Below are 24,489 nucleotides of genomic sequence, written 5' to 3' on the forward strand. Positions count from 1 at the left end.
AATAGCATATGATTTTGCCTCTTAGTCCAAATAAATAGCCAGAGGAGTGTTGCTTATACTTTCTGAAAATGTGTGGTATTAGATGATGGATTTTGCTGATTGTGACTGAGAGAATGCATAAAAATATGCTTGGCAGAATACACACAACTGGCAGTCTCTTGAGGGCTTCCTTGTCACTTTCTCTGGAAAAAGGATAGAGATGAATATGGGAGTAGCTTTACTGTCATGGTGTAATAATTCTAAATTACAAGTGCCTTGACATGGTATTTCATACCTGTGTCACACTGGCTGCTTGCTGTTTGCACCTAGTTTGCTGTGGATGGTGAACAAGTTTTATTGCCTGTGGATTAGTAATACATAAGCAGAAAGGAAGGATGTGACGGCAAGTGAAAAAGCGTGCTTAAAGTTCAGCATTTATTAATGATCTGTTTTGTTGGGTTTTTTAACTTGAGCTGAGAGGGAGGGGATGAGGGAGTGAGAGAACACAAAGGCTACAACAACTTCCTAAGAATTCCTTCAGTGCTGTTTATTCATCTGTGCATGAACACAATTTTGTGGTGGAGGACTGTCAGGCCAGGAGAAAACATGGACATCCGGCCATGCAGGCCCCTTTTAGCCACATGCTGTTTTTTGGACATGTAAAAAGACTTTTCCTTACCAAACATGCTGCCCTGCCCCCCTCTATCCCTCCCCTGCCCCTACAGCCCTCAGCTGGGAGGGAAAGCTGGATGAGATACAAAGATAGGACCCTCTACCTTCACAGTCTTTTACTACTTACTGTATGACTGAGGGATTGTCAAACTATTCTCTTACCTTTCTGAGGTGTCAGTGCTAGCACACAGTTTTTACTATAGAGTGAAAGGGATGTTGAAAAAAAGGCCAACTTACCCTCCTTCCCCAATCCCCTCCCAAAAATCAGTTTTATCTATTAACTCCAGGGCAAGGGGTAGGGAAACAGCAGCCCTATCCCTGCCTGCAAAGGCCATGCAGGCTGCTTTTGGCAAGTTACCCACTTCCATTTTCTAGAAAAGCTGGTTTTGTTCTTCAGAGGTGGGTGTCAGTGAATGTGGTGTGCTCTTTGGTGACGGTGCTGAAGCCTTTGATGACATTGACAAGATCATCTTCATCTACATACTGTAAGGAAGGGAAAAAAGAAGCATATCAGCCAAAGCTGTACCAGACTAAAAGTGATTCCTTCCTTTTCACTAAAAATGATCTCTTTCACTAAAAGTGATCACTTTCACTAAAAGAGATCACTTTTCACTAAAAGTGATCTCTTTCCTCCTACCCACTAAAAATGGCTCTAAAATAGATAAATAAGTGCATTTCTAATGTCTTCCCTTTCCTCATAGGATAACAACCTAAAGCATTCAAGCACCTGAATCCAAGACAATTAGATGTTCACAATAAGCAGTAAGTTAAAAAAAAAATACAGTCAATCCCTTCAATTACTCTCTATATCTGACAAATGGTCAATAATATAGTGTTTGTTATAGTGTACTAGGAACTTGGGACCATGAAAAGAAAAAAATACATGATTCCATTTTTGTTTTGTGTAACAACCACCTCACACGTGATTTAGGTAACGTTTTGTTCTTCAAGCTTCCAAGGGAGTGTCTGAGCTTCCACTCCTGCATTAAGAGGAAGTTGAAAGCAGGAGAGAAATAAACCATTTCCATAGCATAAGGAGGGCACTAGCAGTGTTACTGCAGGTTTGTGTCCTGGGCCACTACAGCCATTCACTATGCTGATTTGCAGTCTGGACAAAGGGGTGAACCAAACTTTGAAACCGCCACTCCTAAGCTACTGTGTGTAATAAAGAGAAAGAACTGACTCAAAAGCATTGCAGGAGGTTTTTTTGCAAGAGAGTAGCTGAGCAACACAGGAGCAGAGTCTTGGGTTTGTTCAGAGCAATGTAAAGCAATGTACTGATATGACCCTAACTAAAAATGAATAAAAGAAACACCCTGTTGTAACTAGCCTAGAAGCCCCATGCATTTTAGGCATAGACTTCCTCAAGAGTAAGTATTTCAAAAATCAAAAAAACTCAAGTGTTTGAGATAGTGGCTACAAAAACAAAGAGCATTAAGAAATTAAACTCCTTACCTAAACTATGAAAAAAAACCCCCATCTACAATAAAACTCCGAAAAATAAACAACAAATACCAATTGCCAGCTTCACAGTGCACGACCAACATACAAAACAAGTAAAAATGCCATAATCCCCATCCACAAAATAATCCATAAATCAAAAAGCCAAAAAAACCCAAACCAATAAAACCCACTCACCCTTCAACAACCCCATTTAACCTATACACAAATCTAAAAAAAAAAAAAAAAAAATTAAGTATAGACTATCGTACCTTAAATAAAGGAACTCCACCACTAAGCACTAACCTACCAAACATACTAAAACTCCAAACTAAAATCCAAAACAACAAAGTAATATACCACTATTAACATTGCCAATACATTTTTTTTACACCCAACCCATAATCAAAAAAATAAAAAGCCCTATGCTAATTACATTTTAATTATACTTACTCTGTAATAAAATGAAGCAATCAATAATCATATTATTTAAATTCATAATCTCTCAAAAAAAAAACCTTCCATATATTTCTAATCCCTAAACTTTCAAAAACTTTTAATACCTTTCTAGTCCCTAAACTTATTCTCTTATCCAAAAATAACTCAAATTTTATTCCTAACACACAATTTTTTACAATTAAAAAAATATGCAATACACCTAAAACCAACTAACCAAAAATAAAAACACCACCATCTACTATAAACTAATCCAAACTACACTAAAAAAAAGTAAAACTCCAAAACATCTACAATACATTAATAACATCATTATATAAAAAACCACAACAATATTTTTTAAAAAAAAATTTAAAAAAACATCCAAATTCTCCTAAAAACCAATTTCACCATCAAAAAATAAACAAAATTTAAAAACTTTAAAAAATCCAATTCCTAAAAATAAAACAACAAAATAAACAACATCAAATTCCCAATTCATCAATAAAATCACATCTTCACCAACCAACAAAAACAACCCACAAACTTTCCTAAACACTATAAACTTGTAAAAAATACAAATTCCTAAATACAACCAAATTATAATCCCTCTCTACCTAATCACCCACAAAAAAACCACTTTCCAATAAAACCCTAAACAGCAAACCTTTACCCAAATCACACAAAAATCACTCATACAATAACCCTTAACCCCATCAAATCAAAACCAAATATAAAAGACATGCTCTACTTTACAACCAAAACCCATAATCTATCCTAAAACCTTTAACAAAATATACCTAATAAACTCAAAATCAACCACTAAAACTGTAAAACCGAAATTACAAAAAATCTAAAACGAACTACACTCCAACAACGACAAAAAAAATGAAGAACCTATAAAAAATCCAAACCTCCTCAAAAATAATCAGCATCAAAATACAACTCCTCCTAACACCCCAACTACCAATAAACAAAAATAAATATTCAAAACAAAAATTCTCTCTACCGATCATACTACCAATACTACATAAACTCAATAAATTACCCTCATCACACAACACACATAAAAAACCAAATCACTCTAAACTTTTAAAAACAATTACAAATAACCTAAAAATAAAAACTTTAATCTCAAAAACAAAAAACAAATAGCACAAATGAAAAAAGTCCACCATACAACCAACCAACAACACAAAATCACATTACACTGTTGTTACTAATAATTCTTATCACATTATAAAAATGAAACAAAAATAAAAACCAACCATATAAGACCCCACACAACAAATTACAAAAACTACCAAAAAAACCATAAATCAAACCAACTTACTAAACTCAAAACCATTCAACTCTGCCAAAACATTATCAAAAAACCCCCAAAACTCTGCCGTTACACTAATTCAAAACTAATAACCAATACTCTATAAAAGTAACTTAAAAAACCCTAATTAGCATTAATTTAAACTACTAAAAACTCCGATTTAAACTACTAAAAGATAAAAAACATCACTGCCAAAATAAAAAACTATCTATAAAAATCCACCATATAAATACCCATATCCCCAAAAATCAAACTAATAAAACCCACCAAAACAACAAACAAATAAAACTACCAAAAAATAAAAAAGAAACTTAAATTAACACCCCCTAAAAAAATTATTCCTAACTCAATAAACCCATACCTCAAATCCTCAAAAAACACCACCTATAAATAAATCCAAAAATAAAAATTAAATTTAACCATAAACAATATTTCTCAAATTATCTATTACTATAAAACATACAGTACCATCAAACAAACCAATTAAAACCTCTATAATATAAACAGTAATCCAAATATAAATGTAATGAACGTAACAAATTAACTACATCACACTACCCCAAACACCCCAAAATAAGCACTATATACTCACAATAATAAAAACCACAATAAAATAACTAAAAACCTACCTATACCTCACACTACAACCCATAACACCATCCTAAACCTTAAAAATAAATCCTTTAAAAAGATAATACCCCTAAATAAATTAAATCAAACAATAAAACTGATTTCAAAACAATCTTATCAACACCTAAACCAAAAACTGTAATATTAAATAAATATACCATATCCCCTACCATACACCAACTACAAAGTAAAAAGTAAAATAAAAAATACAATAAACTATTAAAAACCACCTCAAAAACATTAAATAAAAAATCTTTTAAAATTTAAAAACATCTAATAACGATGTAATTAACATCCAAAATTCCACCAACCAAACAAACTCTACCCAATCTAAACACCTATATAACACAATAAACAAAAACAAAACCCCAATAATACATATCAAAAATTTATTTTAAAAATGTTTAAATCAATTCTACCTCAAATACAAACAGACCTATTCATAAAATTACCTTTATTCAAAATGTGCTGAATTGCATGGAAAGAAAAAAACACCAAATAGAAGGGAATTCTTCAAGGTGCATTTCTTTGATAACCATGGAGTTAATAGTTCAATGGAAACCATAAAGAGATGCACATGGATCACTTGTATTCTGTAAGAGCAGTGTGTGACCACCTGCAGCTCTAGAAAAGAACAGTAGACTTGAAGAATTTTGAGGATCTAAGCTATAGCCATGTCCTTCTAGGCCTTCTGCCTGTATCTCCAGGAAGTCATGACATTTAGACATTTTCATTATTCCAACAGAACAGACAAATCTCTAGCAGGTGACTCACAGCAGCATCCCAGAGGAGCAGAAGCCCTTACCAAGCCACGGCCAGTAGTGCGATGGTTGTGAAGGATGGCATCCCAAGGTGATTCATCAAAAGTCTTCTTGTCATAGAGGTTGAGCAGCTGGCTGACACTGCGATGGAGAGAGGCGGGGGAATACGTGCGACTCAGCTGGCCCTGACTCGGCCTCCTCCCCCCGGCTGCCAGACGGAAACTGCGGTTGCTCGTGGGAGAACCAGCCCCTGGAATTTTCGTATCTCCCAGTCCCTGTGAGGTAGAGACAAAGCAATAAATAAAAAAAATAAAGGGCATGGTTTTAAATAATTTAGCTGAACAAAACCAAAGCAGGAGTAGAAGGGAACAGAGAATACCATGCCTCAGAATCATGCAGTTAAAAACAGAAGGAAGAAAAGTCCAGACTTTTCCCAACTGTAGAACAATCATATCATTAAAAACAAACAAAAAACCCACTGACGCTAAACCAGAATTTTCCCCATTTTTCTCTTTTCTTCTTCTTCCTAATTTTTTTTTTTAAGTACCAACAAGCAGAAGTCCAAAATTTTTGATTACCAGAATGACAGCCTAGACTTGCACAGCAAGAGGATGTTTGCAGATCTTTTCATAACCAGGGGAAAAATCATCACCCGCCAGGAGAAACATGCAGTGTCAGATGCCTCTGTGCATGCTTGGGGCATCTGACACACCACACGTCTGGCCACCCTGCAAGCTGAGGACTCTACCTCAAAGTGCATCGTGTATCTTTTGAGAGTGACGCTGCTTGATGAATCGGACATGTCAGCAATCGTTTCAAACTGAGATTAAAAAGAGGGAGGAAAAGCATTAGGGCAGAGCAAGCTGCAGTGTAGGTGTGCCTGACAGAGGGTGTGAATTAGCTGCTGCTCTGTGAGGGAGAGCAGTGCAGCAGGATGCAGGGGGAGTAGCGGAACTGGCAAAGACCAGGCACTATTTAACTTTTAAGTGGTCAAGTACTGTGTGAGCAGCCAGCATTGCTTGCCATCACCTCACTAACTAATTATAAAACAAGCAATTTTGCTGCTCCTAACTTCTCAGAACAGTCCTTCAACTGCTGCATTAAAAATCTTCCTTTCTATTAAGTCCATGAGCTGCTGGAAGAAAAAGAGAAAAAAAAAGAAAAGAGAAGAGAAAAGAAAAGAACAAGAAAGAGCAGGAACATGAAAAGGAATTGTGCAGGCATGCCAACAGCAAAGACATTTTAAAGTCAAGAGGAATAACACAAGATGACAGACTGTAGAGGAAAAGGAATCAAAACCATGAGACCAAAAAAAAAAGTTTCTTATGCTCTTAGCCTTTGCAAGGAGAAGGGGCTAACTGGAAATCCCATTGTTTCCAAGAGCTTCTTGGTTGAGGCACAGATGCAGTGTCTTGGCACCAAGACAAGAAGGAACAGAATGCGTGAAGGATGCAGGAGTCACTATGCTGCTTGATGGCACTCACAGGAAAAAGAAGCTGAGAAGTGACAAGAAGAATAATCTCATGGCCTGTGCCTGGAATAAGCACGAAAATGGAAGGTATGGCTGGTCCCATTCTCAATCCCATAACAACTGCCATATTCCTTTTTTCTTGCATTTTCAAGGGGTAGCATAGCGCTACTACTCTAGTACACGACAGAATGTGTTTTTCATGTGTTCTTTTTCAGAATTATAACTTCTCAGGATAAAAAGCCTTCCTCTTTATCACTTTCCAGCAGCCCTCCTCCTACCTCCGTGATGGTCCCACCGTGGGTCCATGTGCACAGATGCATATGTGCATTTTGTGAAGTTCCCTAGCTTTTTCCCTGATTACTCTCACTCTACTCCAAACCTTCCTGGCATGCAGCTTGTCCTAGACCAGTCTAGCTGGGTGGTAGATGGATGCTGGCAAGAAATGAAGCCTCTCCCTAAGTCTTGTTCTTTGCAGGCATATCTCCTGGATATCTGACAAAGCTGTCAGATTGATCCTGGTTAGCCATCCACAGCAGGCAGCTGGGAACACATGAAAGGTTCCCCTGAAAAGCACATTTTAACATCTACCTTCTCACAATATGCCACAGACTTCTCAGCTCTACTGCAGATGTCAGCTAACATGAGGTGACAGCAATGGCTTTGCATTTTCTGTGACTCCAGATCCAAAGTTTGTCTTAGGCATCAGAAGCATTTCATGGCCTGCAGACCAGGTGTCCCAGGGTTCTGTTTGGACTAAGCTCTTGCAACTTTGCTCTGTGTGCCCACACAGATATGGCCCATATGTCCTTTCCCTACACTAAACAGCCTCCATTTGGTAACCAATTGTGCAAGAAACTGTTGGAAGGAGGAAGAAAAAGTCATTGTGTGTGTCTGACAGGGCAGGTATCATGGATGTACACTGGTTGCATTTTTCCAAACATACCGGATGGGTTTCACCTGATGAATACACACTCATTGGTGATGTTCTTTTCTGGAGTGGAACTAAAGGAGGCCTGTCTCGTGCATAGGGTTGCTTGTGGACCTTCCTCTGAAGAATTAAGGAGAGAAGAATAGCCAAGAGGATCAAACCTAGAACTACCATCAGCACTGCAAACCACAACTCGTTGTAGAATTTTGCACGTTTGGACTCTGCTTTGTCCTTCTCTCCAGGTGTTGTCAAGATCAGACCTGTAAAAAGAGGGATTAGGGGAGAAAGGGACAGTTATTTCAAGAAGCATTTAACAATATGCCATCCCTTTCCCTGCTAATAAATTAGGCAGAAATTTAAGTAATTTTGTCATCATGTGCTTATTTGCACTTATGTTCAAGGTGGCATAATGGTTCAATATGCTAGCGGGCTGCAATAAAAAACTTACTACCCTCAAGAGACCCTGCTTAAAGCTCTGGCATTGCTGCTTAGGCTGGAAATCACCCTGCATCAGCAGCTCTTCTGAAAGGAGGTGGTGGTGGTGGAATGTGAGGAAAAAAGGGCTCTCCAAGTAACCTTGAAGAGTGGAAATTACTACAGTAATTTCGGAGCGGTACAGTTAGAGGACATTCTCTCCAGAACAACTGTGCAGCTACAGGCCTGTGCCGTTAACAAAAGAGAGGGAGGAAGGCTTTAATACATTAATACGAAAGCAAGCAACGTGCAACATTTTACTATTCCTTTCCCCCACCTGCTAGAGAACAGTCACTTGGCTGGCTTTGCTCATACACAACAAAATTGTAAGAAATCTCAATGACAGCATTTCCTGGTTATTTGGAATCCTACATGTATAACCAAACCCTTGGACATGGAATTTTCAACACTTTTGCTTGCAAGCCTCCTCTGCAAGTTGCCCACAGTGCCATTCAAGTTTTCAATAGACCCTGGGTAAAAGCAGCAATCAAAAGAACAAAGGGGCAGAGTGTGGAAGGTGGTGGATGTAGAGCAACTGGAAACATTTTGTAATGCCTTTAAGGCAGCCTTGCCTGAAATTTTGCGGGATAATGGAGTGAAAGCATGAAAAGGGATATAAGGGAAATGTAGAGTAAAGACTAATTGCAAATATAAGGCAGAGCTATTTTAAAAGGCTGAACAAGATGCTACACAAAAGAGAACTTAATTAAACCAGTTAATTAATTCAGTTAGAAACTGTTCAGACAAGAAACTTAGCAGAAAAAAAGCACATTTTAGAGCAATATACTTAGATAAAAATAAAATTAAAAATATTACATATCTGAGGAGAGGATATGAAGCTAATAATGAGAATTGTCCAACCCCTAGAAATGTTCAAGACTAGGCAGAATGGGGCTTTGAGCGACCTGGTCGAGTGGAAGTTGTCCTGCATGGCAGGTGTTTGAAAGTAGATGATCTTTAAAGTCCCTTCCAAGCCAACCATTTTATGATTCCATGATGGTTGGACTCGGTGATCTTAAAGGTCCTTTGTAACCTAAAGGACTCAATAATTCTGTGATGTAAAGAACAGAAATCCAAACATGGCAAAAAAAGCATATTACCTACATACCTCATAAACAAGGCACTAAGGAAGCTCCTGCAGTGAGATGCCATCCTGCCTGGCATGCACTAATACAAAATTTCAAGCACAAACACATCAAATGAACAGGTGCTAGGTAATTTCTTAATGTATTTACCAACTCCCTCTCCAGCGTTGTATTTGATGACTGGTGTCATGGCACTCCCTTCATCAGTGATACAGGTCACTTGAAACAAAAAGGCTGGGCAAAAAAAATTAGAAAATACTGTCAGAGGCAGAAATAAAAATTCTTTAGGTGCTGCTTTTTCACCATTATTTACCAACAAACAGCCAGGCCTAAAAAAACAAAGCAGGAATAGCACATAACCCATCATAATCCACCTGAGTCCCATATCAAAGCTTCACAATTCTTTACACATTGGTATTGAAATTCTAAGATATGAGTCATGGCGGATCAGAAGTAATCATCACTATGATGTTGCTACAAATTATGTTCCTCTTTCACTACTCAGTTCTTCCCCTTCAAATGTAACTGGCAACTTTCAATTTTTTCATCACTTTGCCCTAAATCCCTCATACTTCATTCATGGCTAAAACAAACATTTAAGAACATTTGAATAAAAACAAATAAAGCATTAGCACCATTGCAGTAATCAGTAAGACAAAAAATAAATTACAAAATTCTTTGGCATACGACATTCCAACGTCATCAAAACAGAAAAACAGAAAACATTTTTCTTGCTTCTTTTTCTTTTCCTTTTTCCCCCTGTTCATAATTTCCTTTTATTTTAAAGACTGCAAATTTCTAAAATGAAACTGCATTAAAAACATGGCTGGTTCCAAGAGCTACTGACTTAATTTGATTCAAATGAAAATTCAGCTCCAGTCTTTCCTGAAACTGAAGACTTCTATACCTTTTCCTGACTGTAGCCCTGAAGGATGGAATTGCAACACAGCTTCAGGATTTGGGAAAACCTGACTGTCGTGAATCAAAAGAGTCTCACCCAGACAGGTATAATGTTTAAGAGAAAGCTTAGCTCTATGGATTTTTTTTTCAAGGATTTCCTTAGATACTTTTTGGTGTGGCTGTATGCTCCTTTGGTCTTGGCTTGGGATTGCAATGGAGAATTTTTTTTTAAAGTTCAGCATACAATATTATTCATTTTGCTCAATAGACTCTCCCAGAGAGGAAACTGTGGGAAACTGACTTTTGTCAGATGTCCTTGGCAAGTAGAGCTCGGTGTCGAAGCCGCTGTAGATGCGCTGCCCGCTCTCCGTCAGCGCGTACTCCTTCAGGCGCCCGTTCAGCACGAAGGTGCGGCTCCAGTCAATGTGGATGATGGATAAATTGCTGACCACGGAGAACGGAGCCACGTACCGAGGTGCTGCAGAACAAGGAAAAAGAGCTCAATTCTGTGAATTTCTAGCCAACAGGCTAGAAGTGATTTGGTGACTGAGTTATACAGCAAAGAGAAAGAGATTCTCCGGAATACAAGCTCTCTGCTACATGCACTCCCCCTCTCTCTCATATCCATGTGTATGATTAGGGAAGACACAAGAAGAAAAGAAAAAGCTGCTGTAGCAGTAGCTGCTGTAGCCAGTCTCTGCACTGAGAAAGCAGAGATATATCCTGAAACCAAATATTGAACTCCCTTCCCTTTGTCTATGTGTATGTGGTATTGACACTAAAACTCTATAAATTAAGTTCCAGCTTAAGGCAGAGGACAGGGAGACACAGGAGGTTTGTGCAAGCCTGACTGCAGCAGGCTGGGCTGTGAGAACTGCTATGAAGAGGGTTCTTTTGCAAGCCCCAAGAAATTGCTGAGATCATCTTAAATACATGCGCATACATGAAAACATGGGGTTTCAGAAAAGTGAGAACAGATGGCAGGCAGGCAGAAAAGAAACCCAGAACTCACTTCAGGGAGGAAGAGTTCATCAGTTGGGCTCAACAGCTTGCTGACAAAAACCTTCATTTAAGTTTGAGGTGGTCCTTTCTTGTGGTGTTGCCATTAAGCCATCTGCCCCGTATTTGCTGTTTTGTTCATAAGAAAGCTGCTTGTCCAGCTGCACTTTGCTGCTAATTGCCCACTGTCACTAAAGCAAGCCTTTGAGGCAAGAGGAGGCAGTTTGAGAGATTCAAGGAAGGAGGCAGAGAGAGGGACTCTGGAAACCTGGTGTAAAGAGGTCAGCAAAGCAAGAAAAGCAAGACTGAAACAAGAGGACTTTGGACCTAGTTTAAAATTTAAAAAATTTTAAATTAAAAAATGGATTAAAAATTGCTTTTAAATCCTTTTCTTCTATGTGTCTCACCAGTTCCTTATGAATTTTCTCCATTTAAAAGTTCATAATCATTTTCCAGCTTTTTAACTTGCAATTTAATAAAACACAGTTTTGGACATAAGGGATCTTTCTTTTGTTTGTTTGTTTTTTGATTGGTTGATTGTCTTTTTGTGGGTTTTTTCCCTTTGTTTTTTGTGTGGGTTTTTTTTTTTTCAGTGGTAACACTAAAAAAAACCTGGGCCTGTTCCACCTGAATTTTCAGCTAAGGATGTATCAGATTACAGATTTTGAGTAATTACTTGGCAGAACTATCAAATGATGCAAAAGGGATTTTTAGAAAGGTGATTCTGAAATCCTGACATGAGATAAAAACTGAACATCGTCTTTGCCCTGACCTGACAGACTGAGATGAAATGCCCATCTCATCTGTTATAGAATGACTCTGGCTACAGCACTATAGATCTTTTTAATAAAAGCTGATGTTAGACTACTACAAATTCAGTTTTGATGGCAAAATCTATTCTGCCTGTAGGCACAGACATGTTTAATTTCCGTGCATACCACCACATGGCCTCAAAGCACTGCCTGCAGTGGTTGGACAGCAAGAAATTCTTACTTCAGTGTTCACAAGCATCCAGTCATTCAGACGGTATCCAAGGAAAACTTTTATGAGTCCTAGCAGAAGTGTGGCATGAATTAGGACAATAAGATTGTTCCTGAAAACAATCACCAGGTCTCTTTCAAGATCTCCACTTTTCCAAGGGATTATTTATGGCAGTATATTTATTACTACTATTTATTACATCAGCCTTCTGGTAATACTCGAACATTTTATGTTCTGCAGCTTTGCTGCCCATTTTCAGTAAAATAAAAGGTTTCCAGGCTCCCAATATAGAGGATGTGACATCAGATGATGAGCAAAGAAATATTTCTGAAGGAATGAGCATTTAAGCCCCAGAGCAGAATTTCAATGAATGTTCAGCAGAGACACAGTGACCAGGGACAGGGAAGAAGAGGTGTCTGGGGACATCCTCTGTCCCAGAGGTAAGGAAGTAATTTGGCTCTCAGAAACAGGCATGACTGGTCAGTGAACCATTTCTCATACTCACGCTCCTTTTCTGTAGTGAATCCAATCCATTCGGAGGCGCTACTGCCAACAGAGTTGTAGGACACAACTCGCAGGTTGTAAGTTGTGTAAGGCTCCAGATTGGACACGTTGGCACTCTGTCCTTTCCCTGTGTACTTCACCTCAGTTGGGCCAGGACTGCAAGCCTTCACTGCTGGCTGTAGGTTCAGAGGACACGCCACATACACGTGGAGCTCGTAGCTGAGAACAAAGTTGAGATTTTGATGAATGAAGGGCCCTAAATAACATAAAAGCCAATCCCACATTTTGTCCTAACTGCTGTCTGTCTGGCTACTGGAGTAGAAAGTAGACCTGATCCCAGTTTTTCTCTTGGAGATTTTGGTCCTAACTGTCAGATAACTGGGCAATTGTCGTGGTAAGTCACACTCACTGTTGAGGTCACAAGCCTGTTACCTTGCTGCCCTCTTCTGCAAGTCAGGATTTTTGCCTAAGTAATTCCAGATTGCAGCTCTCTCATCACTGCCAGCTGAACTTGTAACTATTTCATTACACAACCACAGCTGTCAGACAACCACCTCCACTCACAGCAGCTTACCCTTTCCACCTTCATCCTCCCCAATATCCTGCTCAGGAGAAAAGCAATCACTGTATGTAAAAACTTCCCAGAAGGTGTTCAGGCTACAGGGAATGTCCCACCAACATGACAACAAGGGAGGATGACTGCCACAACTTTTCAGTGCCCACAGCCATGGAATTCAAGCTCACATTTTTCTGGCACTGTCGGAACCCAGGACATTCCTCTGACTGCCCTGGATGGCTTGAGACCCTGGCAGGGGGCTCAGAGACCTTGGCACACAGTCAAAGACACCTGTGCCTTTGATTTTAAGCCATGGAAAAAATTACCAGCTTTGTATGAAGATGTACAAGCCACAAGAGTTTAAGTAGAATGGTAATTAATTTGTCACAGGGTGAAAAAGTAGAAGTTTGGGGTTTTAGAATGGGGGTTCAAGGGGCAAGATGGAGGAATCTGGGCGTGTCCTGTCCTTCCTTCTGTTTCTTCATAGCCTCCATCTTCTGGTATGATGGTGACACTTTTGGATTGGTTTAGAGTAGAGACAGACTGTCTAACATAGCTGATAGGTATTGGAAAGTTATTGTAAATAAAGTATACGTAGTTCTTAGTATAAAAAACTAACACCACCCCAAGGGCTGAGAGTGTGCCATGAACTGACCTGCCAGACAGACCTCAGTGGGTCGGAGAATGAATGTAATAGGTAAGAGAAAATAAACAACCTTGAAAACCAGAGCCGAGGAATCTTGACTTCTTCTTCAATCATGGGGCCAGGAAAAAGAGACTTTCTAACACCTCGGGGTCCTCTTGGCCTCAGAGACCCTGTCATGGCACTACCTCCAGCCAAAGTGTGCAGGCTCAGCTGGGTGGCAGCTCCTACCTGGTGACAATGCCGTTGGGTGATTGAGGGGCACTCCACTGGAAAGAGGCATTCCTGGAGGTCACGGTGCGGATCTGAGGCGGAGGCTGCTCTGAGGGCGGAGCTGGCTGCGTGGTGAACTCAGCCATGGGTCCTTTGCTGCAACAATTGAAACAGGTGCAGGCCTCCACGCCAATGGAGTATGTGGTGAAAGGTTTTAGCCCATGTATTGTCTGCTGGGTGGCAGTCCCTTCTGACAGCTGTAAAAATTAAGAGGGAACTTCTCAGCTTCAAGCACAACAAGAACTAAATAAGAGTTATGGAGGTGAATTAACCCCAGAAGAAGACCGCGCGTCCTTGAAGTCTGACACTAATGCAGCTGTTGTGTAATGGGAACTCTATTTTTCTCCCATTATGAAGTTAAAGGACACTCTCCAAAGGAAAAGATCACGCCATCAGTGGCCTCAGGACATCTTTAGTTGCGCTGTGACCACTGTATGTCAACTGCAAACGTCATTCTCAGCAACAGAGAAGCTCAATGCCATTAAAGGAGGACTCTGGGATAAATGGTACTGAAGCAGAAAATAAATTAATGTGGAAAATAGCTCCATGATAAACGTGCTAGCAAATAATCATGCATATCTCACAAGCTTCCTCAGTGTGGATGCAGGAAACAGTGCTGGGCAGCATGACACCACTGTATCTGGTGGGTCAGGTGACTCCCAGACTGGAGAATGTGCTCTCTGGTAGGAACATCTAAGTCAAGAACCAACATGATGCTGTTCTGCATTCAAACAGACACTGTAGGACACTTTCCTAACTTCAGCAAGGGAGACCTGGCAGTTCTGGCAAAGGAAACAATGCCCTGCTCTGAAACTGCTCACAGGAACTGCCACTTCACCTTTCTGCTGTAGTCATTTGTTGGTATAGCTTTTTTGAAGCCAAAGAAATAAAAATATGCAGAAAACACCAACAAGGGGCAACATCTGCTCTCATTTGGCAGCATGTGATTCAGCAGAGTTCAGCAAAAAATAAGAAGAGAGTCAAGCAAGCAAAGGGAACCGCTTGGTATTTCTTGATGCCAGAGCCAGAGCCAGAGCCGAGCCAGCAGCATGGCAGGTGTGAGGGAATGGAAAAGGAAGGCCATGCAGGCACCAATGGGACGAGCTGGCTGAATCAGACACAGACACAGCCAAGTGCACTGGAAGGAATAAATGGGTAATGTGAAATCAGTAGACAGCTTAAGCTCATAGACAAGACAGTGCATTGCAGAGCAGCTAACTGTGGGAGGCCAGGAGAGGAAGGCAGTCTGTGACCAACAGTAGCAGCTTGTAATATCAAAATTGTTAATGCTAGAAATACAAGTAGAAGTACAGAAAAAGTGATGACAATACTCACCACCACATCAGTCCCTCTGGTACCATTAGAAAACAGCCTGTAGATACTGACCACCCCGTTAGGCTTAAGAGGGGGGCTGATGCTCACCACAGCCACAGTGGATGCCACCATGTTGAGGAGAGGAGCTGCCAGGCCCTCAGGAGGGGCAGGGCCTGTCCGGCAGCGGGACCAGCTGCTTGGTGTCCGGCCCACCGAGTTTACCGACCACACCTTCCACACAAAACAAAGAAACTGTTAGCAAAGAACTCAAGCCTACAAAACATCTGCTGTTAGCCAGAGAGGCTACTGCAGCTCTACTGACACTGAGTGAAACACGCCGCAATGGCACTCCTGGAAAATGTCCCTTGATGGCCAGTCAGCACCTTTGTTGACACAGTAATTTTTTAACAGAAGGGTGGAATATTTCCCACTGCCACACTTAGGGAAAAGAAGCAAAAGTCACGTCTCAGGCAGCGTGTGCTCCCGTGTCTTCTTCATACCTGCTCCCCACACTCTGAATTCCTACCACTGTCTGTGTCACACCATGCCAAGAGGACTCCTGGAGGAGCTGCAATCAACAAGAACAGTGTTTTTAAAGACATCTGAACAAAGACACTCATATCAGATCCTGTCAATTTCTCCCTTCTGCACATTTTTCTCATGTATGCAGGTAGCTCCAATGAATTCAGCCTGGCCTTGGGTGACACTTAACAGTTACATTCACCTTGACTGAATCACACAAGCCGAACTCAAGTTACTCTTTAGAACCAGTGAGCTTTACAGGAACATCCCTCTCCTAAAAATATTAATGTATCAGTTATTTGGCAATATTTTCAGTAACTTGTAATATAAATAAAGCCCACTGAAGTGTATAGTTAATTCAGCATCTCTCATTTATTTTCACAACAACATTTGCTTTATTGCATGAGCCCAAAGGCAATGACTTCAGTTCCAAAATTTCAAAAATTAGCAGCTTGAATTAGGCCTGATTAAAACCCACATGTCTCTATGAACTATGCCTACTGATTTTGTCAGCTACCCAAAACCAGAGTGATCTGCAGACTACATAAAACTCAGCACTTATTAAACACACTCTCCAACAAATCTGCATGAAAATTAAATTTTGCTTTCATCAAGGACTGAATAAACATATGGAAGGATGTATAATCTTATTTATCAAAAAGCATTTGTATAATTAAACACGAATATCATAAAAGGTTGCCTTAGGTCATCATTTGCATGAGTAAGTAATTTGTAGAATGTCAGGAACAATAGACAGAATAGATGGATGCATGAGCATATAGGGTTAAATTAGACTCAATATTAGCCAACCACATAGTGATCAATCAGAATGATAGATCTAAATGGCAATACAACACGACTGTCTGAGCGATTTTTAGTATAAGTATTCCTTGGTAAGCTTTCATCTCGAGCAGTTCTAACTATAGTAAAACACATTCTTATGCAATCTACTTTGGGCACTGGTCCTGGGGAAGGGAATGGTGGGACTATATCTTGAAAAAACAGGAGGTTTAGTATCAAGAGGTCTTCAGAACTGACCCTGAATCCTTCCAGCTTGCAATAATAATTTCCAAGATCACAGGACACTTTACAAGGAGCCTGGGGAAGGAAAATGGATAAAAACAACTGAAGTGGCTTTGAAGGCTGTGGTTCTGCCAATTACAAATCCAAAGATACTGCCTGATTCTATCAGTAATGTACAGAACCATCCAAAGTGCAGATGATGCCCTGCAATAAAAAGCTCAGCCAAAGCACTTTCATTTCAGTGGAATCAGTAATACATCTCTGTTGTGAACTATTCATAAAGTCAAACTGTTCACTTTACTGCAGTAGGTCAAACCCTGTATCTCAGTTCAGTTCCAGCTGCTACAAAGATTTACCCACAGTCATTCATTTCAAGGGTCATATTTCTTTGTGGAAAGAATAAAACACATATGGAAAGAGCAGCTCTGAGTATGACACTGGCACTGGCTCAGTGCTTACCTGGGCTCAAATGCCCCAGTTATATCCAGGCTGTGGCCTTAAAAAGCATGGAGCGTAACAGTGCTGGGCCTGACCTGCTGAGCAAGCTGCCCACAGCTAAAAGTGAAGGTGATGAGTTAGGAATAGAGCCTTCCTTGTAGCACAGGAATTCAGCTTTAGAATGGGATTGCCAAGGAATTTTGGAGGAGAGAGGGATGCAACTCATTTGGGAAGCAAACACTTCACCGAGGGTTGGATGGTGACTCCTCCCTTCATCAATTCCTCACCTATTGTAGGTGCCACACCTCGTCTTTCAGGAAGAAGTCTTAATTCACAGAATCACAGAATATGCTGAGCTGGAAGGGATCCACAAGAATCATTGAGTCCAACTCCTAGCCCTGCCCAGGAGCATTCCCAAGAGGCACACCATGCACCCAAGAGTGTTGTTCAAATGCTTCTTGAACTCCTTCAGGCTTGGTGCTGTGATCACTTCCCCAAGGAGCCTCTTCCTATTACTAGGAAAGAACCAGGAGCCTGAAAAGGCCACTGTCACAGAACAGAGTGAGGATTTCCCCATCCCAAGCAATGTGTGGTCCTCTTGTGCCACAGAACTAGGAGATTTATACAGAGATGAGTCCCTCTGACGCTGGGACACTCTGTTCCCCATTATCTCATTTGGTCTCATATTTTGTGCAGGACTGATGTGCATTTTGGAGGAAGTAAAAGAGCAAAACAGAAGGCTTGGAATTCCTGAATGTTTCTACTGTCAGAGCAGTCACCCCTGGGAAAGAGAGAAAAGTAGGATAATGACAGTGGGGAGGCCACTCTTGTCCCAGTGCCGACTTCTGCTTCCACAGCTGCATTCATTACTGGATGCCAGCAGCTTTGAATTGCTTAAATAGAGACAAAGACACATCCTGCCCTGAAAACTGTGCACAGAATAATAGGAACATGATGTGCATATGAGTCTCTGGTTCCTTTGAGCCTGGGAATGGGCTGAAACCAGAAAAGCAACAGCAATGTTGTTGGAAAAACACTGCTGCCTTCCCTCCTCAGCACTGCAGTGGCCTGTATCAGACACCACAGTTATGGGTTGGGAGCCCAACTGAGGAAGGAATGTCCTGCTTGTGTGAGCAGGGGGGTGACAGTGACATGCAGATACTCCTTACCTGGCTCCTGAAGCATATTCATCTCCTTTTTTAGCTGAGAATAATGTGACAAGGCCTCTTGTACTTGAGCACCCTTCCTGAGCCGATGGTGCTGTCCACACACACAGCAGTTTATTGTTACCCCACTGCCAGGTTTGGGGTCATTAGTGTGGCCTGGGGCTTTAATAATAATTTTGTAAGAACAATCCCAATCCAGTGCAGCCTGGAAGAGACTGAGGGGACACCTAACCATGTCCTGGAGCTTCCTCCTTCCTTCCTTCCTTTGGTGCAGCAAAGGGGCAGACACCAATCTCTGCTTTCTGGTGACCAGTGATATGTTCCAAGGAAACAAAGCGGTGTCAGGGGAGCTTTAGGTCAGATATCAGGAAAAGGTTCTTCACCCAGAGGGTGGTTGGGCACTGGAACTCCAGGCTCTCCAAGAAAGTGGTCACAGCACCAAGCCAGACAGAGTTCAGGGAACATTTGGACAATGCTGTCAGGCACATGGTGTGACTCTTGGGGTGTCCTGTGCAGGGCCAGGAGTTGGCCTCAAGGATCCTTGTGGGTCCCTTCCAGCTCAGGAGATTCTGTGACTCTGTGCTCATCCCCTTCCATACTACAGGTAAATGGTTAAAGGACTCCTTCAAGAGTCAGGTAATTGAGCTTCAATCACATGCTCCACCAGAGGCAGTCGGGCCTGCTGCCCCTCTGGACTGGGAATGCCCAGGTGGATGACCCTTCTGTTCTTGGGATGCTTCCCTATAGAGGTCAAGGGGGAGTTGATGTCCACACCATGCTGCCACATGCCCGACTCTCTGGAAAAAAAGGCCGAGGTCATGACCATGTTTGTGTGGGCCTGGCAGACAGACATGGTCTGAGCATGCCTTCTAGACAGACACCAGCTACTCAGCCCTGCCAAGACATGTGTCCAGCAGAAACCCCCTTAGTGTCTGTGAGTCTGTAATGCCAGCTTCTGAGACAGCTGTGACAGATAAACAGGACTTGTGAGGAACTGAATTCCAGATTTACACTGACCTAAGCTGGAGTCTCTTAACTCCCTTTGCTTCTGCTCAACCATCTGTAAAAGGATCGATGGTAATAAAAATATTTCCCTTTGAGAATTGCTGCCCAAGTAAATCCTGGTCAGTGTTTGGAAACCTGGGGCAGTAAATCCACAGAACTGACTGCAGATGGAAATGCTGGTGTTTAGCCACTACTTTGCAGGAAAAAATGGGGCAGCACGGCAACAGAAACCACAATGAGCAATGTCTTTAAAATCAGAGGTCATGGCTTTTCAAGAAGTCACCACTAAACAGTCATGGATGGAAGCTGTTGCCTGGCTAGCCTGGTTAAACTGAAATTTCTTATTTAGGCTTTTGTAAAAAGATTTTTGTGGTCACAAACAATTTTAATAAATTGTGGTATAATCAGCATCACAAATATTGAATCACATTCATATAGAAATATAAAGAGCCCAACAGGCAGTAGTATTACCTTCTTACAATTATGAAAGACCACATGGGAGCATGGAGCAAACAAGAAGCAATCACACCTCAGGGATGTATTAAATGACAAAACACAAAGAGCAGAAAGCCAAGAAAAGTTTCTTATATCTTGACTTTCTGAATATTCTGCATCAAAAAGCATTAAGTCTGACATCATGGTGCATGGCTCAGCACCCTGCCAAAAGATGTGTTGCTGTTAAAGGCACTGTCCCAAAAAAATCAGGAGAGGGCTCTGAAATCAGCTACCAAGGGTTACTAATTAATGTTTTATCAATCTGCTGGCCCCTGGCTCAGACTGCACTTTGAAGTGGAGCCAGAGAGAGAAGAGAGGGGAGAAAACTCTCTAGAGAGCATACTATCAGACAACTGAAAAATTCCAGTTACAGGTAACTAAGCTTGTTTTTTTCCCATCATAAATAGAGCCCTCACAGATCCCTGTTCCTGGAAGAAACCTGTAATCAGTCGCTCAAAATGATCACAGGACAACCTCAAGGTGCATCGGCATAGCAAGAAGGGGCAAAACTTATGAGAAGCAGAACAGGACATTCTGAGAAGAGTCACCTTACCACAGTGAGCCTGTTCAGGCATAGTAGAGCTAACAGCTTCTGCCATAAGGGGAGAAACAAGGGCAACAAAATCATCTTGGGCATAGATACAGAATAATCATGTTACTGTAGATGCTGACAGTGGAAGAAGCCCATGAGATGACTTCCATCCCTGAACCACACAGATTCATCTGCTATAACACTCTTGAAACCCCATATCTGTAACAAGGAAACTTTGTTTTGAACTCAGACTCCTCCAAAGGGCACCCTCAGGCAGTGAAGAGCCTGTGGAGAATGTGAAACTGTCCCTAACTGCAGAGATCTCACCAGGCAGAAGGGCGCTAGGGGCAGCTTGTCTCAATGAAGGCAGCAGTCCTGAGCTGCTCCTGACTTCCCAGGTCAGGAAGAGCTGGGATACTGTGCATAGCACAGAGGCCAGATGCTTCTCACCCTTCCTGCTTATAAGAGAGCAAGCCAAAGAGCTGATTACCAACTAGCAGTAGCTTCTGGCTACCTCCATGTCCAACAAGCACTGTGCCTTGTGCCACTTCACACTGCGCTTAGTCTACGGTCCATCACAGATGTCTCTGTGATGGGACTAGATCTCAGCTCTGAATGTGTCAGCAGCTTGTACCAAGTTCCTTCAGACACTCAGAAAACAGCCTTTTGCCTTAGAAAGTCTCATTAGTAAGACACCACCTCTCCTTGGCTTTGAGCACTGCTCAGTGCTATAGGGAGTTATGGAGGGCTTTAGGTTCTGGGGAACCACAAGCCAGCCCTTTTAAACGTACACGTAACTCTACTTCTGTGTGTAAGACTCAGGTACAACTTGGATCTCTGCTCTTATGGTAAGCAAAGACTCTACACATCTGTGACTGCTGATCTTTCCAAAAAGGATTCAATGCTGGCACTACTTGGCACAAGCCATGAGAGACAAATTGTAGCAGAGAAGTTTGTACTGCTCCTCTCTTTCTAAAGCTGTTTCATAGAGACCTCAAAGACCCATCACTACTTTGAGGCTTTGCTTTGGATTTTTTGACTTAGATTTGTTCAATTTCTAGCCTTACACTTACATAAATGCAGAGTTTTCACAGCCTTAATTCTTTTCCAATATAGCAAGATATTTTAGGGTCATATAAGATGTGACATCAGCAAAGTCAGAAACACAGCCCTCAATTTTTGGTTATGTTCAAACAGCAACCTTCAAGACAATTGAAGAGACCACAGTCCTGGCTGGTGAAATGAAAGAAATGAAAGAAAACCAAAGAACCTCCCTCTCACCATCAGTTGCAGCATCCTTCACAAGTCTTTGTGAACTGAATGTTGGTACTGGCTGGCTAATTTGGAGTTACTTATGTGATGTCAGCAGAGCTCAGAGCACAAAGCTTATCCACCAAAATCTAGCATTCAGCATTAGGATAATGTATTCACATCTGGGCACTCCAGTATCAGGCAGATATTAGCAAAGCAGAAAGTTTAAAAAGTGAGTGCAGTTTATGGTGGACAGAGCAAAGGCAAGGTAAAAGAAAGTATCACATCCATTCATGAACAGGGGAACAAGAAGGCAGTAATCAAATGTGTGCTTCCTCATTGCTAGATTGTCCCATATTTTTCCCTCTTCAACATTGTTACTCTCCTTATAGAGGTCATAGACATATAATGGGATTTCAGATCCACATTTCTAGTACTGTGTTAATTAGAGCCTCTTAACATTGCTATTCATCTCCACTGTTCAAATGCTAATAATAAAACTACTAAACCTGTTCTGGAAAAGGGAAAGACAATAGGCAAAAACTTTGGGACTTTTAAATTACCAAATTTTAAAGGAAGCTCATTCCATATAACAGGATAATGCCAGTAATCAATGAGAGATGTAAAAAGGTTTAACTCTAAAAGATAGAAAATTAAATAATTTGTTTCCTATGGGTATATAATGAGATAATTACCAAGTTCCCATGAGAGAGATAAGCAGATATTAAAAGGTCTTTCCAATACCTGTAATGGCTAAGGGCAACAGCTAATTCAATAGATTCGATCAAAATCACCACTTCTTTCTTTGCTTCTGATTTATTACTTTGGCTGCAGTTAGTCATCACTCATTTTAGTTTGTTTTTCAGCAGTCATAAATTATGCCTCATAAATAAAAAGATACAATCAAGGAAATAATATAAAGGAAATATCTACAGCCCTGGAGTATATTTTCCCCTGGTACTCACACTAATGTACTTTTAAAGGATAGCTTGCCATGGTTTTGAATATGTCAGAACCAAAATTTACTGAGAAGGGTCCTGCATGAGTGGCACTGCAAGAGTCTCACTGGTAAACCTGGATGCCAACAAATCCAGTCTAATATCCATATTTTATTTAATTTTTAAAAATTCAAGGTTTTGTTGCATCAACACACTTGCACTTAAGATTGTGTTGACAAGAGAAACACATTTCCTGAGGTGGGGCTTAATGAACAAAATTACGTGGTTTCAAATGGCTCTTTTCTACTAGGGGAAAGGAAGTATCTCATTCTGCAAAAGGATATCTAGAGTAGGTATCATCACAGCATCAGTGAAATAGTTATATCTGCATAGTTATGTCTGCTTTACTTTTCAGAAGCTGAGGTCAAGTGTGGTAGTCTAATGCAGATGTAGTATGAGAAATTATCTTTAATTGGAAGCAGAAACCTCTTAAGAAAAAACAGTCTTACAAACAAAATAATAAGAAGGGAATGGAAGAAAGAACTACTTTTTTTTTAATGTCACTGCCTTGCAGTGCATCTTTCTGTCAGAGAAATGGGAAGAAATGGGGAATTTAAAGAATGAAGAGGAGTCAGATATGAGGGATATTACAAATGGGTAACTATCCATCACTGGTCAACCAGAAAACCAGTTTTATCTGATTTCAAACTGCAGAAGTCACTGACCTGTTTGTCAGTGACTAATCAGCACATGCTGGAGCTCAGTCAGCAATGTGATAGAGAGACTGGTAAACCAAGTGTCCTTCCTAGCATTGGAAAGTGACCAATTTCTACACCCCATGTAGTTGGTCCTTCCTTAGTCTTCATGACTTTTCACCCATTTTTTTTTCTCGTTATCTCTCCAAAGCCAGAATATTATTTGTTTTCTCTTTGAGAGGACCCAATACATATTTACCCTGGTGTGTCTTGGGGTATTTCCTAGACACTTCAGCTGAGCGCAGTAACAGGAGGGTGAGAAGGACTCTCCACACACAGGAGGGATGCTGCACCTCTTACAGTGGTCAGAGGCAGACACCTCCAGCACTGCAGACCCTGTCTTGGCGCATTGAATAGTCCTCTTGGAGAATAAACCTCTGCAGGGAGCCATAAACCTTTCTAAAGAGGGACAATTGTAATTTTCTGTCTTTTACATGTTCTGTGCCTGCCAAATAGAAATACAGATGTGTCCTAAACCAGGAAGACATTAAGCCATTAATCTAAAGAAGCAGTTTTAAGAACACAATTAAGTGTAATTGTGGAGGAGTGATACTGCATTTGCATGGAAATCACACCATACTGTGACAGCTCTGCTTTGCACTAAATGCCACAAGTCTCTGCTAGAAGAGCTTTCCCTTAGCTGAGAAAGACAGGTTTGACTCTATAGGATGCTATATGGCAACATAGCACACCACTTCCAAGGATTCCCAAGGAGGGCCTACACACTCTTGTTTCAGAAATACTCCAGGAAACAAAGGATTGTGCTTGCAAACTCATTGGGCCTCATGAGTGATAGTGCTTGTTTTAATCAGGGGGATTTTCAGGAGATCATGCAATAGTACACAGTTAATAGAGTTGGGGATATCAGGCAGAATTCCAACAAATACCTAAAAGATGCCCTAGAAGATGCAAGTATCTAAATGTACAACTAGACCAACAGAGGGAGTTTCAAAGATCTTAGTGTTTTGAAGTATGGAAATAGGCACTGTATGCCA

At 40.9% G+C, this 24,489-nt stretch overlaps 1 protein-coding gene across 1 annotated transcript in view; it reads right to left on the reverse strand.

Moving 5' to 3' along the window:
- Positions 1 to 476: 476 nt before the first annotated feature.
- The window catches only part of USH2A (usherin), a 372,299-nt gene continuing 348,286 nt past the window's right edge, over positions 477 to 24,489 (reverse strand). The window contains exons 64-71 of the mRNA XM_041426677.1: positions 15,391 to 15,600; positions 14,014 to 14,252; positions 12,585 to 12,802; positions 10,401 to 10,577; positions 9,350 to 9,433; positions 7,656 to 7,900; positions 5,286 to 5,516; positions 477 to 1,134 (exon numbers count right to left, since the gene is read on the reverse strand). Of these exons, the coding sequence (XP_041282611.1) occupies positions 1,045 to 1,134; positions 5,286 to 5,516; positions 7,656 to 7,900; positions 9,350 to 9,433; positions 10,401 to 10,577; positions 12,585 to 12,802; positions 14,014 to 14,252; positions 15,391 to 15,600 (1,494 nt within the window). The 3' untranslated portion in view covers positions 477 to 1,044. The remainder of the gene's footprint in view (positions 1,135 to 5,285; positions 5,517 to 7,655; positions 7,901 to 9,349; positions 9,434 to 10,400; positions 10,578 to 12,584; positions 12,803 to 14,013; positions 14,253 to 15,390; positions 15,601 to 24,489) is intronic.

The sequence above is a fragment of the Onychostruthus taczanowskii genome, unplaced genomic scaffold, assembly GCF_017590055.1.
Source record: "Onychostruthus taczanowskii isolate IOZ18803 unplaced genomic scaffold, ASM1759005v1 scaffold93, whole genome shotgun sequence".
NCBI lineage: Eukaryota > Metazoa > Chordata > Aves > Passeriformes > Passeridae > Onychostruthus > Onychostruthus taczanowskii.